The sequence below is a fragment of the Hemicordylus capensis genome, chromosome 8, assembly GCF_027244095.1.
Source record: "Hemicordylus capensis ecotype Gifberg chromosome 8, rHemCap1.1.pri, whole genome shotgun sequence".
NCBI lineage: Eukaryota > Metazoa > Chordata > Lepidosauria > Squamata > Cordylidae > Hemicordylus > Hemicordylus capensis.
The window spans coordinates 29,091,550-29,107,543 of record NC_069664.1 but is presented as its reverse complement, the minus strand read 5'-3'; the positions used below and the strand labels follow the sequence as shown (position 1 = coordinate 29,107,543).

At 46.1% G+C, this 15,994-nt stretch overlaps 1 protein-coding gene across 2 annotated transcripts; it reads left to right on the top strand.

Moving 5' to 3' along the window:
• The first annotated feature begins 3,989 nt into the window (after positions 1 to 3,989).
• On the top strand, positions 3,990 to 11,542 carry RNF26 (ring finger protein 26). 2 transcript variants are annotated; one of them, XM_053270143.1, is made up of 2 exons: positions 3,990 to 4,194; positions 5,757 to 11,542. In XM_053270143.1, exon 2 carries the CDS (start codon positions 5,767 to 5,769, stop codon positions 7,225 to 7,227), a length of 1,461 nt encoding a protein of 486 aa, XP_053126118.1. In that variant the 5' UTR covers positions 3,990 to 4,194; positions 5,757 to 5,766; the 3' UTR covers positions 7,228 to 11,542. The 2 variants fall into 2 exon arrangements, with proteins under 2 accessions (XP_053126118.1, XP_053126119.1); XM_053270144.1 differs by lacking the exon at positions 3,990 to 4,194 and adding an exon at positions 4,662 to 5,126.
• Positions 11,543 to 15,994: the final 4,452 nt, after the last annotated feature.

Below are 15,994 nucleotides of genomic sequence, written 5' to 3'. Positions count from 1 at the left end.
TATTCGTGGTTTCATCTTGCACTTTGTAATGTTTTAATACTATTTTAACTGTATGTTACTAGTTGCTTTGAGAACTTATTTTGTGGGGAAGCAGATAGCACTTTGATTAAATAATGTGTAGCATTTTCATATCTGTACAGGTTGGAAGGTAAGAAAGTATAGCAGTAAAGTGAGCATTATCATTTGCTCTTGAAAACTGTTCTAGTGATCTGTCTTACTGCTGGATTATCACTGAGAGGCAGTTACTCCAGAATAGTTGAAAGCATGGAGTTATATGAGCTTATAAATGTGGTAAGCTTTCCAAAGATGTATTGATGGATACTGGTTTATATGGCATTAAGAGGGGATAAGACTTATATTATCAATAGCTATGGGCTATGCTATATCTAAACGAAACCTCCATGTTCAGTGGCAGTATACTGAATACAGATAGCTGGGGGCAAATAGCAGGAGAGGGCTATTGGCTTCATGTCCAGCTGGTGGATTTTCTGTAAGCATCTGGCTGGCCATTGTGGAAACAGGATGCTGGTCTGACCAAGCAGGGTTCTTGTGCTCTTAAATCCCTTTGCTGAAGGAAGAAGAAAATCTGTTGACAACCTTGGTATAGCAGTTATTGTGAAGCTTTAAAATAAAGCAGTCAGGCCTGTTTTTGTGTTTTGCACCTTAGCCTTGAATGTTTCTATGAGCAGGCTGTGCTTTGTTGCCGAAGTAACATTTCTAGCTTCTTCTTAATCTGATTTCCTACCACATCCATGAGATTCTCTTTTTTAGGAGAAATGTCTCTGTGTGTTTAAGTTAAGGCTCTTCAGAACAGGTTTTATTAACTAAAATACTAAATAGGTCCTTAAAAAAAAAAAGAATGCAACCATCAACACAGGTCAAACACAGCCAGGCACACCTGCTAATTCTTATAGCATAAGTGGCCTCAACCTGAGATAAACAGTGCACAGAAGTACAGGCTTGTTCGGGGGTCTATTAATCTGTGTGAAAGGAGAAGCATAATATGCTGTGGATAATCACATAATCACCTTTGCACTGGGTTTTGGTTACTGGCATTCAGAAGACAGCGCATGAGAGCTAATATGAGAGGCCAGAGACTTAAGTTCAAAGTTTATTATCTTAGCCAAACCTAACTCACGGTATTGTTGTGAAGTTAAAGGGTGTGTGGGGACTATACCACATATGCTGCCCTCAATTCCTTGCAGAAAGGGCAGGATAATGATCATTTCTTTACTACTAGACTTTAATGTGATTTTTGTTGTGAGGCTCTTCTGCAGCCTGGGGTTGTAAAGGAGGTTTTTAAACAAACAATGTAACTTCCATGGAGTAACATTGCCTTCTTTCCTACATGTTTTCGAAATATACTATTTACTTAAATAATATCAAGAAAATGTAATTATAAATTATATTCTGTATTATCTTTATCACATCACTGCTGGATTACTGTAACACTCTGTGTGGGGCTACTCTTGAAGAATATTCAGAAACTGCAACTAGTGCAAAATGGGGCAGCTACGATTTTATCCAGAGCTGCCTGCACTGGGATAATATTACCCTCATTTTGAAAGAACTACATTGGCTGCCAATTTGTTTCTGGGTCCAATTCAAGGTGCAGCTCTTGACCTTTAATGCCCTTAACAGTTTGGGCCCTGGATACCTGAGGGACCACCTGCTCTCTGCTTGACGAGGTCATCTGAGAGGGCTGTGTGGTGAGAGAGGCTTGGCTGTCATGCACACGGGACAGGGCCTTCTCAGTTATTGCCCTCAGACTCTGGAATGCGCTCCTGGTGGGCATCCACGCCTCAGTCTCCATCACAGTTTTTAGAAAGCAAGTGAAAGCTTGCCTTTTTACCCAGGCTTTTATAGAAGTGTTGTTTTTGTTGCTGCTTCTCTGTATTTATGGTCCTACTGTGTATGTTTTGTGAAATTTTAATTAGATTTGTATTCTTATATTCCAGTTTAATATTTTTATTGTGCAACTGTTTTATTTTTATGGAAGTTATTAAATTTTTAAATAGATATTATTTTTATATTTATACTATCTGTACTTTTGTATTTTAATTTTGTATTGCTTTAATTATATTGTAAACCACTTTAAGATTATTTTAATGAAAAACAGTATATAAATTGAATGAATTAATAAATAAATATTGTTTTAAATGTTTTGTAAACCACCTTGAGATTGTTTTTGAAAGGCGGTATAAACATTTAACGATAAACAATCAACTTCCAGGCAGATATTACAAGTGTCTCTCTTGATCACTATCTCCCACTAAGAGTCCTGTGGCACCTTTAAGGCTAATAGATCTATTGTGGCATAAGCTTTTGTGGACTAAAGAGGGGGGCAAGTTATGGCCACAAAATGCAAGAGGTTCAACCTGTGCCAGTTCTATGCAGAGCTGAAATGCATTAAGATAAGTGCTAATTCACAGAACCAGCAATGGGGTTGTAGAATGCCTCCCACAGGAAGATACGGAGACTGGGAGAATGTGCTGGCTTCTTACCCTGATAATTCAGCTCAGAGAAGAAAACTGCTAGGTCTTGTAAAATGTTATATTCAATAGAACTGGAAAGGATGGAAGAAAAAGGGGGAGACAGTTCCCTCTTCCAAATAAAGACACTTCCCCCCACCAAATAAAATTCTCTCTCCTGAGGAAGGAGGATGGATGCGAAAGTTGGACTTTGAAGAAGCAAGATAGAAAAAGTACTATTGACGCTTTTTTCACTTTTATGTAAAGCTTTTATACTTTGTGTTTTGCTGGTCGAATGACTGTAACAACAAAGATTTGAATTTTGATATTGACGCTTTTGGACTTTGGTGCTGGAGAAGGCTTTTCAGGGTGCCATGGACAGCCAGGAAAACAAAGAAATGGATCATAGAACAAATCAATCCAGAATTTCCACTCGAGGCACAAATGACCAGGCTCAAACTAGCATACTTCGGACACATTATGCCAAGTCTCAGCTCCCTTGAAAAGTCCACAATGCTGGGGAAAGTGGAAGGAAAGAGAAGAAGAGGACGACCAGCAGCAGCAAGGTGGATGGACTCAATCACGACAGCAATGAAGGCACCCCTGAGAGACCTGAAAGGCCAAGCTGAAGACAGACCATCCTGGAGAAAATCTCTCTATGTGGTCGCTAAGAGTCGACACCAACTTGATGGCACTTAATCAATCAAATAGGGTTGCCATCCCTGCTGGGAATCATTAGTTCCCAGATAACTGTCTGGAACCGATCTGGACAACAGCAGCATGTTTTGAGAGCAACGCTGGAGGTTTTAATGACTTGTGTAGTGTAGTGGTTAGAGTGTTGGACAAGGTCCGGGAAGACCCAAGTTCGAATCTCCATTCAACCATGAAACTCACAGGGTGACTCTGGGCCAGTCATGTTTCTCTCAGCCTAACCCACCTCACAGGGTTGCTTTGAGAGTAACTATGTGCAAAGTGTAATAGATGAATGAAATATTATGAAGCGCAGGGGCGGGGAGACATTGGAGGTAAATATCTCCAGGAACAGCTGCAGCCAGAGTGGGCTGCACAGCAGCCCTCCTACAACTACAAAAAACACGACTGAGAAACGCTGCCTCTTTCTCTGTCTCTTCTTCCCCCACAGAACTATGGAACGAAGCCTCAGAGTTAAGATGCCTGGAAACTCCTACTCAAGAGTACCCAACCCTCCTTCCTAGGACGAGAGAAAAATTCTCCTCAGAATAAAAATGGCGGGAAACCTCCCTGTCGGAATGGAATGGAATGGAACCCGTCGGTCTAGCCCGCCCCGCCCTTCGCAGGACCCAAGCCCACGTGACTCGTTCTCTAACGGCTCTCTTGAGCCGCTCGTTGCCTTTTAAAAACCAGCCCCGCCTCCCATCTGAGTGGGCGTGGTTTCTCAATCCCTTCCCACCCACCTCCCCTCGCCTTCGCGATGGAAGCCACGCCCCCCAGGAACCCCCCGTCAACCGCCGGTGGCGTCTTTCAAAACTGACCAATCGCGACGCTCAGGCGAAAGAGAGGCAAGGGGGAGGGAAAAGAAAACCGAGCTTGCTCCTGCCGCTGATTGGACATAGCGCGGTGGCCACGCCTACCAACATGGCGGCGCCCATCATTGCAGAGGAAGGAGCGTCGGATTCGGCAGCCGGAGGGAGTGAGAGGTTGGGCAGGTTTGCCCTCCCTCAGCTCCCCCCCCACCTGCAAGAAGGTAGCAACGGGGGAGGATGTTATGAAGGAGTGAGGGAGGCAAGGAGGAGGGACCCCCCAGGTAGACTGGGCTCCCCCACCATAAGGTGACCCTAAAGACCTCCCTATAGGAATCTCACGCAGGAAAAGGGAATCCGTGTGGGGACACCCACCCACCCCCAGCTGTCATTTTGCTGCTCTCCATTTATACACAGAGACACGTTCCCACTTTACTCTCCCATCTCCAAAAAACCCCCAGGGCCAGTCAGGAGGCTCCCCCACTTCAGCCACAGTGAAGTGATAGGAATGCACCCCCCCCCACACACTCTTTACATTTCATTGGGGTCTTCCCCTACTACACTTCAGTGTGGTGAGAGGATGCCCCCTTTGGCCCTCTTAACCCCCAAACAAGAAGCCAAGGAAGAAGGTTAGGTCTTATCCTTAGCTTATTAAGATTTTTGCTCAGGGCTCAGTCATCTATAGGAGTGGGGATGGTGGAAAGGTTTCTGTCAAGGCACTGTGATTTTTTAGCTGCTTATTATTTATTTTATTTTTTGAATTTCTGTACCGCCTAATATAGAAATCTGTAGGTGGTGTACAAATTAACACATAATATAAAATATAAACACTTAAAATTCATATAAAACAGATAAAAGTCACAATAGATAAAAGCACATTAAAATAATTAGATTTCAGTTAAAAGCTTGGGAAAATAGGTACATCTTCAGGGTCCTCCTAAAAACAAACAGAGAAGGAGATGCTCTTATTTCAGCAGGGAGTGTGTTCCAAAGCCCTGGGGCAGCCACAGAGAAGGCCTGATCCCAAGTTGCAACCAAATGAGTTGGCTGCAACCGTAACCAGACCTCTCCAGATGATCTTAACAGGCGACAGGGTTCACAACTGCAAAGGCGCTCTCTTAAGTACCCTGAGCCTAAGCCGTTAAGGGCTTTATAGGTAATAACCAGCACTCTGTATTTCTTTGGGAACATAGCAGCAGCCGGTGCTCTTCTTTTAGAATCAGTGTTATATGGTCCCTTCGGGGAATCCCAGAGACCAATCTGGCTGCCACATTCTGTACCAATTGTAGTTTCCGAACTACGTACAAAGGCAGCCCAACATAGAGTGAATTACAGTAGTCAAGCCTAGAGGTTACCAGCATATGTACCACCGTTTTAAGGTCATTGTCTCCAGAAATGGACGTATCTGGTGTATCAGCTGAAGCTGATAAAAAGCACTCCTGGCCACAACCTCAACCTGAGAAACCAGGGAGAATTTGGGATCCAGGAGCACTCCCAGAATACGAATATGATCCTTTTGGGGAAGTGTAACCCCATCCAGAACTGGCAGATCTAAACCATGCCTAAGAAAGCTTAGGCATTCCTACTAGCTTGTGAAGATGAGACTAAGGGCAAGGAGGCATAGATGTCTGGTGCACATTAGTAGCCAAATCACTCCTATATTTCATTACAAACAATAGCTACTACCCATTGTAGGATAGAGGGACTTTTCTTTAGAGCTGTCCTTTGGGAAGTAGTAATGTCTATTTCACTTCTACTCCAATCCACTTGCTCTTATCTTTGCCAGGAGCCCAGCTATGGATCTAGTCTTCCTCGTTATCAATGGTGCGGAGATGATTTTGGACCTCCTGATCATCTTGCTGGATGTCAACTTCTTCCTTGTTTCGACCTTGGTTTCCACCCTGATGTGGCTCATTGCGTTTGTTTACAACCTGCCCGGTGCCTTGGTGGCCTGCGTGATCCACTGTGGGAATGGGATTCTGTTGTCCTTGCTATGCATAGTTGAGGCATTGTATTACTTGACTCTGGGTTCTGTGCATACCATTATCCACTTACTGCGGGGCTTCTGCTCCAGCATGGAGAGCCTGAAAGTAGTGGGGCACCTCTTCACCCATCTGACTTTGAGAAGCAAAGAAATGATGCACCGGGGTCTCTGGAACTTGGTTGGATCTGGCCAGTCGCTTCTGAGGCAGGTGTGTGAAGTGTGTGCCATCATTATGAGCCTCATCGCTTACTTTGTCAATAGCATCATCAACATCTGCCTAATTGGGACCCAAAACTTTTTTTCCCTGGGGCTGGCCTTGTGGGAAACTATCGTTGGCCCCTTTCTGAGAGTAACGGACATCTTTGCTGCGTTCCTTGCACGCCTGTCCAGCAGTGCCATTGCTATGGTCATCCTCCTATGGTCTCCCTGCCAGCTTGCATTTGAGCTCCTGGTGTCCATGAGCAAGCTGTTGATTAACATCTTCTTCCTCAACCTTTATGGCTTGGTGTTGCTCTCTGTGATTGTTGCTACCACCATCTTAATCCTCCATCCTCAGCTGACATGGACCCTGGCAAATCAAGTGTCTGGCTATTTGAACACCATGCCTTCCTATCACTGCCTGCGCAGAGACATGCACCGCGCCTATCAGGCTGTGCTTTTGTCACTGGAGATGGTCTTGAGCTCGCAAGCTTGGCGCAGGCTGGCAGACTGGAGTCTCCAAATAGCCAGCTGGAACAGAGGAGGTGGGGAAGCAAACCACCATGGGGCACGAGAGCAACAGCTTGCAGCTGAGGCCAACCAAGAGAGGCCAGCAGTGGCCGCTGTGATTCATAGACCAGTTCCTGGAGCACCTCACCCAAGAAGACATGGACCACTTGTGGCTAATCAGGTTGCAGCCCGCACCCGAGGCAGCAGGGACCAGCATGGAATGGATGTTGATCTAGGATCAGCCACACAACGAAGCACGTCGTCAGGGCAGCTCCTCCAGCCTTCAGGTGAAGGACCAAGCACATCGCATACCAAACCTGCAACGAAAGAGCAGCTCAATGCTCTGGAGGAGGACAATGACCCGTGGCTTCTCCTCAAAGAACAAGAAGAACGGAAGAAATGTGTCATCTGCCAGGACCAAACAAAGACAGTCTTGTTGCTTCCCTGCCGGCACCTTTGCCTCTGTCAAGAATGCACTGAAATTCTGTTGCAGCAGGCCATATACCAGCGCAATTGTCCACTCTGCCGGCAGATGATCCTACAGACTCTCAATGTCTACCTGTGAGCTCTGTGGGGGAGAGCTTTATCCACATTCCTCTAGGCTTTCCAGGCACATTGGCCAAATGAGTGGTGCCTCTGTTCCCTCTGCTTTTTGACAGCAGTTGGTGGAAAGCAGCTCTGTGTTGATCCTTGGCATCAGCACGGGCTACCCTGTTTTATTTCCAAAGAACTGTCATAATCAGTGTGACTTGGAATATAGTATGGATGGTTTCTATGCACTTCTGCTTCCACTTGCTTGTTGCTGCCATCAGAAAGCACAGTAGCTGTATGAAACTTCACTGTTCCTAGGAGTGTAGGGGTTTTCAGTTGAGCCATCATGCTGAATATGCATAAGTGGGCTTGGAAAAACACCAGGTACCTGCCAGCCAGAGCAGATATGGGTAGATTCCTTGTTGCAGAGGGAGCAAATGCTGAAATTCCAGGTATTGTCAGATTCCTATAAACTATTGTCCAGAACAAAGGATTTCATAGCAGGCTTGATCCCTAAATATGTCTGAAAACAAGATTAGGATAATTCCTTCTCTATGTATTCTGCTCTTGGGCATATGGAAGGGTAGTCTTACCCCAGGATTTTACAGGAGCTGTGCTTAGCTATGATCCTGTAGCTGCACAAGACTTAACAACAGGCTAGCTTCGTTTTCCTCGGCAGAATGTTGTCTGGTCAACTTATTAGCATTCTGTTAGTAGGGAAGTGCCTATTTCCAGGCCCTCCTCATCTTTAGTTTCTGACTGGTGCTATCCACAGAAGGGGGCATTGTTTAGCTTGCATGTCTGGAACTGGTGCATTACAGAGTTCTTTCTTCCAAGAAGCTTGGCCAGTGTGTGTAAGATCCTAATGCCCAGATCCCATTAACCATCCTTTGGATGTGCAGTTGTAAAAGGGCAGTGACAACGCTATTAAGCGGAATTACCTCCCCCCCACCCCCAAGATCTTCTGTGTCTGTTTCAGGGCTTCAGGCCCAGGAGAAAGGCAAGCTGGACATCAAATGTGTAGAGCACAGATGTAGTTTACTGGGGAGTAAAGTCAGGATCCTGGAGCATCCATTGGTGTGTGTAACTTCCACAGGTTACCTATGCAAAACTATGACATTCCAGCCTTGTTGTGCACTGGATCCCTCCCCCCTTTTGTGTATGTGGGAAACTGATGTCGCAATTATGTTTTGTTTGCTAACCAATGAGAATGTCCTGTCAACAGCGCTGGAGACTGAATGGTTCAGTTCCAGACCTGCTCAGTCTTGGGTGCTGAGTGAGATAGCCAGGGAAAAAGCTCTTTATGACTCTTTGTCTGGGTCAGATTTGAACAGGGCGGTGACCTCATCTGGAAAGCCAGGCTCTAGGTCCCAGAGCTTAAGTCCTGAAAGCTGAACTATTCAGTGTTCCAGGAGCAAGTGCTGTTCCTGGCGCATGAGGAAATGTGATCATACCTATGAGGGGAGACTGGCCGGAGTGGTCTGTTTGACTGCTGCACTTAGTATGAGAATGAACTTTGGGCTCCCTTCATTCCATAGCCGGTCGGCAGTCAACCACAGAAGTACTTATTGGACAGTGAGAACAAATCCGAAAACCCAATGAGCCCAGCAAGTGGCCGTAATTAGTCTCTCCTGTGTTTGAATCTTAGAGGCGGGGAAGACAGATGGCGGTTGACCCTTGGCCAGAACCAGCTGGTTTCTTTAGTGTTTAAATTGGAAAGAGAAACTGGATAGGCATAAAATCCTGATGGGGATCCTTCTTCCCCCTCCCTGCTTTTTTTTGGGGGGGGGGGTGTTCCTAAATTATTGATAGCTGTTCTAATCATAAAAGGAGTTTTGCACCTGGGCAGAGAGAATTTGGCAGCAGGCATAACGTGATTATGCAGTGGAATAATGTGGCTTGATCCCGGCATGTGAAGAGACCCCCTGTTTCATTATCCATCACAGAATTTAACAGAATTAGAATGTGACTGGCATCCCAGACCTAGTCATTTTTGCTTGGAGGTAGTGTCTCTTGATTTGAAGAGTTTCCCTCCCAGCAAGTGTAGCCTTAGCTACTGTTTGTAGATGAGATGCCACATTCAAAATGTGCCACCAAGTTCCACCATTGTGACTCGAACAGTGTTCCCTCTAACAGGAATTCCCAGATGTTGACTACAACTCCCATAATCCCTAAGCGAAGACTGTTGCAGCTGGAGATGCTGGGAGTTGTAGTAAACATCTGGGAATGCCTGTTAGAGGGCTCGAGGCAGCACGCTTTGGTGCCAGACATGGGCAGTGTACTCAGGAGCTCTCACTTTTGTGATGTTGCTTGGTGATCTCTGGGGGGGTTGCGCATCTCCTGCCCCAAATGCTTCAGGGGCTGAACTTCACTTTGTAAAAGGAGAGTGGACAGCTCTGGATTTTCCAGTCTTGAAGAGAAGGGCGCCTATCTTTCCACAGCACACTACCTGCTAAGTCCATTACTTTTTAAAAAGCAATATTTTAAGGGCGATCGCTCATGCCATTTGAAAACCAGGCAGAAATGCCTCCTGTCTCTTAGGGTTCCATTTAACATCCATTTGTGAAAGAAGCTGCTAGAAAGATTAATAAACCAGAGTTTGCCCTGGTTTGTATGCATATTGTGTAAGGCAGAAGAAGGTGTAGACCTCTGCAGTCTCTGGACCAGTTCGCATAACATTCTACTATATATCATTCCCCCACCCTTTACTTAAAAAACAAACCAACAAACCCAGTGTTCTTTTTGTTCTGTGGCATTTACTCCAAAATGTTGCTTTTTTGCTGAAATTGGAATTGGTGTGTATGTGTGTTTTCTCCCCCTTTTGTTTTTTGCAGTTTCAAATTGCGGGGGGGATGTGTTTAAATCCCCCAAATCTGTTGAGTTTTTATTTAGTTGCAAACTTTTCTGGGTTTTGCTTTAATTTTTAATTTTTTAATCCCAGGGTGAAGTCAGCCCAGCATAAGAGAGCTTGTGCTGAGTTCATTGGACTGAAGGAGTGCCGAGGCACCACTCTGATCGATATGCGCGGCACTTGGTGTGCTGCCAAAGATTTGGGCGTTTAAAAATTGATTGGAGCAAGTGCTAAACCGCGTGCCTTAATGGTGGCAAGTCAGACGGAGCAGGGAGCGGAAGGCAAATGCAAAGCCAGGAAACTCAAATGCGCTTGTCAATGGGTGGGCAGGTGAAGGTATAAGAGGACCAACCTCAGCAGCGACAGGACAAGTCTGGACTAGATGGGCAATAGAATAAGGTGGGAGCATCTTGTGGTGCTCGAGTGGGCTGTACCATTTCATGTTGCAGCCGGTAAGCAGCATTCTTGAATGCTCCCCCATATATTAAAACAAAACTCCCTACAAGTAAACAGGCTAGCACATCAGGCATAAAGGTTCTAGTCCAGCCTCCCCCTCTCTCTCCACTAATTTGGGGACTTATATAGGTAAGCATTCAAAAATGGTCCCTCCCCCACACGCTGAAGGGGTACAATCTATTCTACCCCCTCAGGGCACTTCTATCTCCTTCTGCCATATGTGGGGTGGCTCTCTTTATCCTCCCAGGGTGATGCTGACCTGTACTAGGAATCTAGAGAGATTGTACTAGGAGTAGAGCAAGCAGGCTTCAAATAATATGCAATTCTTCTCTTCCACCTGTCTCCGGAGAACTTTATTCCAGCCTTTCTAGTGCTCAAGAGTTTATTGCACACTACAGGGGATAGAGGGAGGATTGGGGACGGGGAGTGGGTGGGCGGGAACGTTCTACAGCAAAAGTCTCCCTCCTGTCCTTGTGAAGCTAACTGCTCACTCAGGCAGGGGTTCTCCAACTTGGGTCCCTGGGCCAGTGTTCCCTCTTAACAGGGATTCCCAGATGTTGTTGACTACAACTCCCAGAATCCCCAGCCAAAGGCCATTACATCAGGGGATGCTGGGAGTTGTAGTCAGCAACATCTGGGAATCCCAGTTAGAAGGAACACTGGTCCCCAGATGTTGTTGGACTACAACTTCCATCATCCCCAGCCACAGAGGCCTTTGGCTGTTATGGCTGGGGTGATGGGAGTTGTAGTCTAGCAACATCTGGGATTCAAGTATGAGAGCTCCTGTGCTAACTCCTAATTTGTGCCTTGTTAAAACTGCTGCACATTCTGATCATCTTTCCAGGTATTGTTTTATGAAAAACGCAGATGTCTGACTGCCTCTTCCTACCCAGTACCTGCTCCAAGCCCTCCTCACAATGCTGTTGCAGTTGCCTATCTGCTGCCTCCCGAGGGGCTGTTTCTTTGCTTGTGTGGCGTGGGCAGAGCCCACTCTGCACTATGTCAATGATTCTTTGCAAATTAAAAGTGTTCCTTTTCACAACACGAGTCCTTCCCTCTTGTTCTTCTAAGTGACCATGCTCCCGTCCTCACCTTCCTGCTTGCAAGTGCTTGTGAGCTCCCTTGATCCCCTCTCAGCGTGCTTGTCACAACTCTTGAAAGATAGTCCGGAGGCTGTAGAACTGGAGAAACTGGGTCCAAATCCCAGCTAGAGTCCCTGAGTGGCCTTGGGCAAGTCGTAACTTCAGCCTTAGTTTCCCAACTGCTTGATAAGACTAAAAGAAACCAGGGGAGTCTTCCACAAGCCATGCATGCACGTTTTATTTTTATTTTTGATGGCTCGTTTTGTTTGTCTGCCCCAGCAAGTAAAAAGCAGCAGAGGCATGAAGGGAGCAGAAGACTCCAGATCCCAGTGGTTTTCCGGTGCTTGGGAGCAGGGCCTCCTCTTGCCCAGTCCATGCAGCATTCCACTGGTCTCTACTTGCTAAAACCCATTCCGTGCAAAGAAATCAAGGCCCGAGGCTCATCCACACAATTAAAAGCTGGGCGAGAGAAGCATCCTATGTGGTTCTGGGAACTGTGCGCTCCCTTTTTCTGCTCACATGTGAGGGGAAAGCAAAGTTGGAAACGTGGGCAGTGATCATCTGCGAGCCACCTGCTGGGTAGGGAGGGCTTTTCCTCCTACCTCCATCCTTCAGCACCTGGACACAGCTGCTGGGTAGGATGGAGCCTTCCTACCCAGCAGGAGGCTAGCTGACGATCACTGCCAGTGCCTCCTACCCTGCTTTCCCCTCGCACAGGAGCAGAAAACGGGTGCACGCAGCTCCCGGAACCAGGTAGGCTGCTTCTCCCACCCAGTTTTTAATTATGTGGCTGCTCTACTGGGACCCGAAGGATCCACCTGCTGGGTGGAAGACCGCTGAGTCTCAGATTTGCTCACCACCTCGCGGTTAACGGCATTATTAAACGAGTGGGGGGGAAAGGGGTGTACATACCGCCTAGAGTTGTACATATCAGGCAGTATTAAAATATGATAAACAAAATAAATGAAAGAACCATCTCTAACCCAACTTCCTGGTGCCAGCAGCTCAGGGAAGACAGCAGAATGGCAGACAGAGACGCTGCCTCTCTGAAGCAACCAGGAAAGCATCTGGCCTGCCCGGAACTCGCCGATGTCAGAAATGGACCTCGGAGGATGCAAAAGGGCAGACGGGAGTTTCAGGAGACGTGGGCCTGGAAGCTGGAGAGGCTGGGAAGATGACCCTTGGCTCTTCCCTCCCATGCACACAGCTGCTGCTCCGGGTTAATTGCTTTAGCAGGTCTGGCCTCAACTTCTGCTTTGCCTGCTTGTGCCATCATCTTGCCCAGCACAGAGCAACCTCCTTGGGTAGCAAAACAAGAGAAATGTCTCCTGTAGGCTTCCTCCCGAAGCTTCCTTTTCCTCAACAGCCTGCTCAGAGCACGCTCATGCTATCCCCAGCGGAAGGAGAGGTGTTTGGGGGCAAGAGAATGAAGAAACACTTCAGTTCTTACTCCTCTTCCTGGCAGTGCTCTCAAGGCACTTAGTTCAGATGGCTCTAAGAAGACTGTAGCAGATCTGCTGCCTCTGGACTCCTATTAGGCCTGAAGGCTAAATTAAACCTCCAGGTATTGAGACAGTATCTCTCTGAATACCTTATGCTAGGGACCTTGTGAGGAATGGCTGCTGCATTCATGCCTTGCTTGGGTTTAATGACAACGACATGATTTCAATCAACTGCAGAACTTGAGTTTTCTGGTCATGAGAGAGAGAGAGAATGATAAAGCCGCTCTTTCATGTTTTGCTATACTGTTCACTCAGCTGAAATTGCCCTGCTGTTTAAATCACAACCATGACGCAGAATGAAAGGGCTTAGACCTTCCTCACTCTGCACTGTAGCCCGGATCCAAGCAGTCCTCCACCTGGCTGCTTCAAAAAAACAAAATAATTTCTTCTTCTCTGTTGTTGTTGTTTAAAACAAACAGAACAATAATATGAACAATGCATCACATTAAAAAAGCATTTACAAATAAGATTCAGCATTATTAGTATCAAAAAGGGCACATAACATATGCATATCATTTTAAACTTAAATACTTCACATAATACATATTATTTTTAACCACTCTGGCCTGGTATAAGTAGACTTAGACTTGTCAATAAAATTGAGAAAAGGAATCCACCTTTCTAAAAAATCATGTTGATACCTTAGGGCTGCTTTTTTGAAAAAGAAAGGTCACCGGAGCTCCAGTCATCCTCTTCATGTCTGGTTTGGCCACCAGAGGTTTAACTTGTGCAGAGGAAGGGGGAAGGGGGCTGAAATCAGAAGAACTCCAGGATATGTGTGTGCACACCAACACATTTTAAAACAGATATTCCCCAGCCTTGCAAGGCAAAATGGTAGGGGTGTGCATGAAATGCACCCAAATTGGATTCAAATTATAAACAAGTTTGAATCTATTTGATTTGGAACCATTGAACAGAGTGGAGATTTGTTCAAATCATTTCTAATTCACCCAAATTCAAACTGAGTTGAACTGCCTGAATTCAATTCAAATTCAGGCACATTTGAATTAATTCGAACGAATCTCCACTGTGTTCACTGGTTCCAAATCAATTCGGATTTGATTCAAATTTGAATTGAATTCTGGCAAATTCCGTGCACATCCTTACAAACTAGGAAAAAACAGCGACCTTGTTTGACCAGGGTAGAGTATAGGATGAGGAATTGCATAGAAAGCTTCTGGGGACTGGTAGAGTGAAGGGATTGTTGCACAGGCTTCAGGTTGTGTAGCTGGTTGTGTTACCAACCAGGCCTCTTCCACAGAGTTTGGAAACCTGTCCAGAAAGTAGGATGCTAATGTGGACTTGCGGGTGTCCCTTCCTATCAATCTATCCCACTCTCCACTTTATTGGAAAAGAAGCATCTCCTTTTGATGTGAGCTAACCCGGGGCGGATTGGAGTGCTGTCCCACTAAGCCCTTCTCTCTCCTATCCCCAGACCCTTCCTTTGTCTCTGGATCTGAGCCCTGTGCCGTGGGGAGTAAAGATCAGACGGCAGCTTTAATGAGGATGGAAATTTTCACTGTTGATTTGCCCACTGGCCAGTCAGAAGGTGAAGAGCAGAGATGCATCTCCTGGAGTCTGGGGTGGGGGTGGGGGGGTCTGCCTGTCCCCCCAACATATCAATAAACGAGGTAGCCCTCCTTCTCCAAACAAGGGAATCAGTTAATGAGGCTGGCTGCAGCCAGACACAGAGCAGCTGAACCATTAGGCTGAAGGCAAGGAGCCCAATTATATTTGCAAAGAAGGATGTGTGTGCAAACACAGGGCTGGGGTTTTCTTGCACCTGGACAAAGACGGCAGGCTCCTAAGCTGGCCAGGGCAACGGGGATGATGGATGAGCATTGTTTGGGCAGAAGAAATGCATCCCCTGCACACCCACCCGCTATTTTTGTATTATTTATTCACAGGTTTTGCTTCTCCTGTTCTGTGGCTGTGTTAGAACTTTAATATTTCATATGCTTGTTCGCTATCATTATTTTTGCTGTTGACACGGACTGCTGGTCTTTCGGCCAGAGATAATTTTTTAAAAAAAGAACGAATTCTTTGTGCCTGTTTAAAGCTTCAAGGCTCTCGGTCCAGGGAAATCTTAGATCAGAGGATAGCATGTGCTGTGCGAGCAAATTTAAGGCCAGCCTCCTCTTTGCGGGGTTCTTTAGTTTAGAGGGGGGAAACCCGGAAAAGAAGACCTTGGTCTTAAGTTTGCCTCAGTGTCAAGAGCAAAACAATAACAAAGTAAAAGAAATAGCACAACCAGCCTTCCAGAGCCAAAGGCACAACACAGCATGACACAAATCTAATTACTGTATGAAACAGCATTTAAATTCTGTTCTGTACTTTGAAGTAGTTGCTCTCTCTCTCTCTCTCTCTCTCTCTTATTTGGTCTACTTTAGTCTACATATGGAACCTCCATGTTTAGAGGCAGTATGCCTCTGAATACCACATGCTAGGAACAACTGCAAGGCAGGGCTATTGCCTCTTCATGTCCTGCTTTGGGGCTTCCAAGAGGCATCTAGGTAGCCACTGGGGTCTTGATGGGCTTTGTGGTCCAAGAGAACTCTTTTGTGTTCTTTTAAACCCTATGAGCACAATTCACCAGGTTATTCTGCTGCACAATCCTTATTAAAATAAACTGGAGTACTGCAGGGAACCTTTCTTATGGGCTGTATCCTATGAGATGCCACATCTGGAATCTGGACAGCTATTTGACAAAATCCACCAAATCTCACCTCTCTGTGCCTCTTCGCCACAACAGCTAAAAACAGAGCCTCCATGTTCAGTAGCAAGTATGCCTCCCAATGACCAGTCGCTGCAGACAAAAAACAGTGGATGGCACGAGCTGGTTGTGGCTTCAGAGAGCATCCCTCCTCTCTCACAGAAGAAAGCCTGGCCAGCCATTGATCTGTGGATTCA

Bases quoted from the DNA above. Each gene is read 5' to 3' on its own strand.
- RNF26 (XM_053270143.1), top strand. From the start codon at position 5,767: ATGGATCTAGTCTTCCTCGTTATCAATGGTGCGGAGATGATTTTGGAC.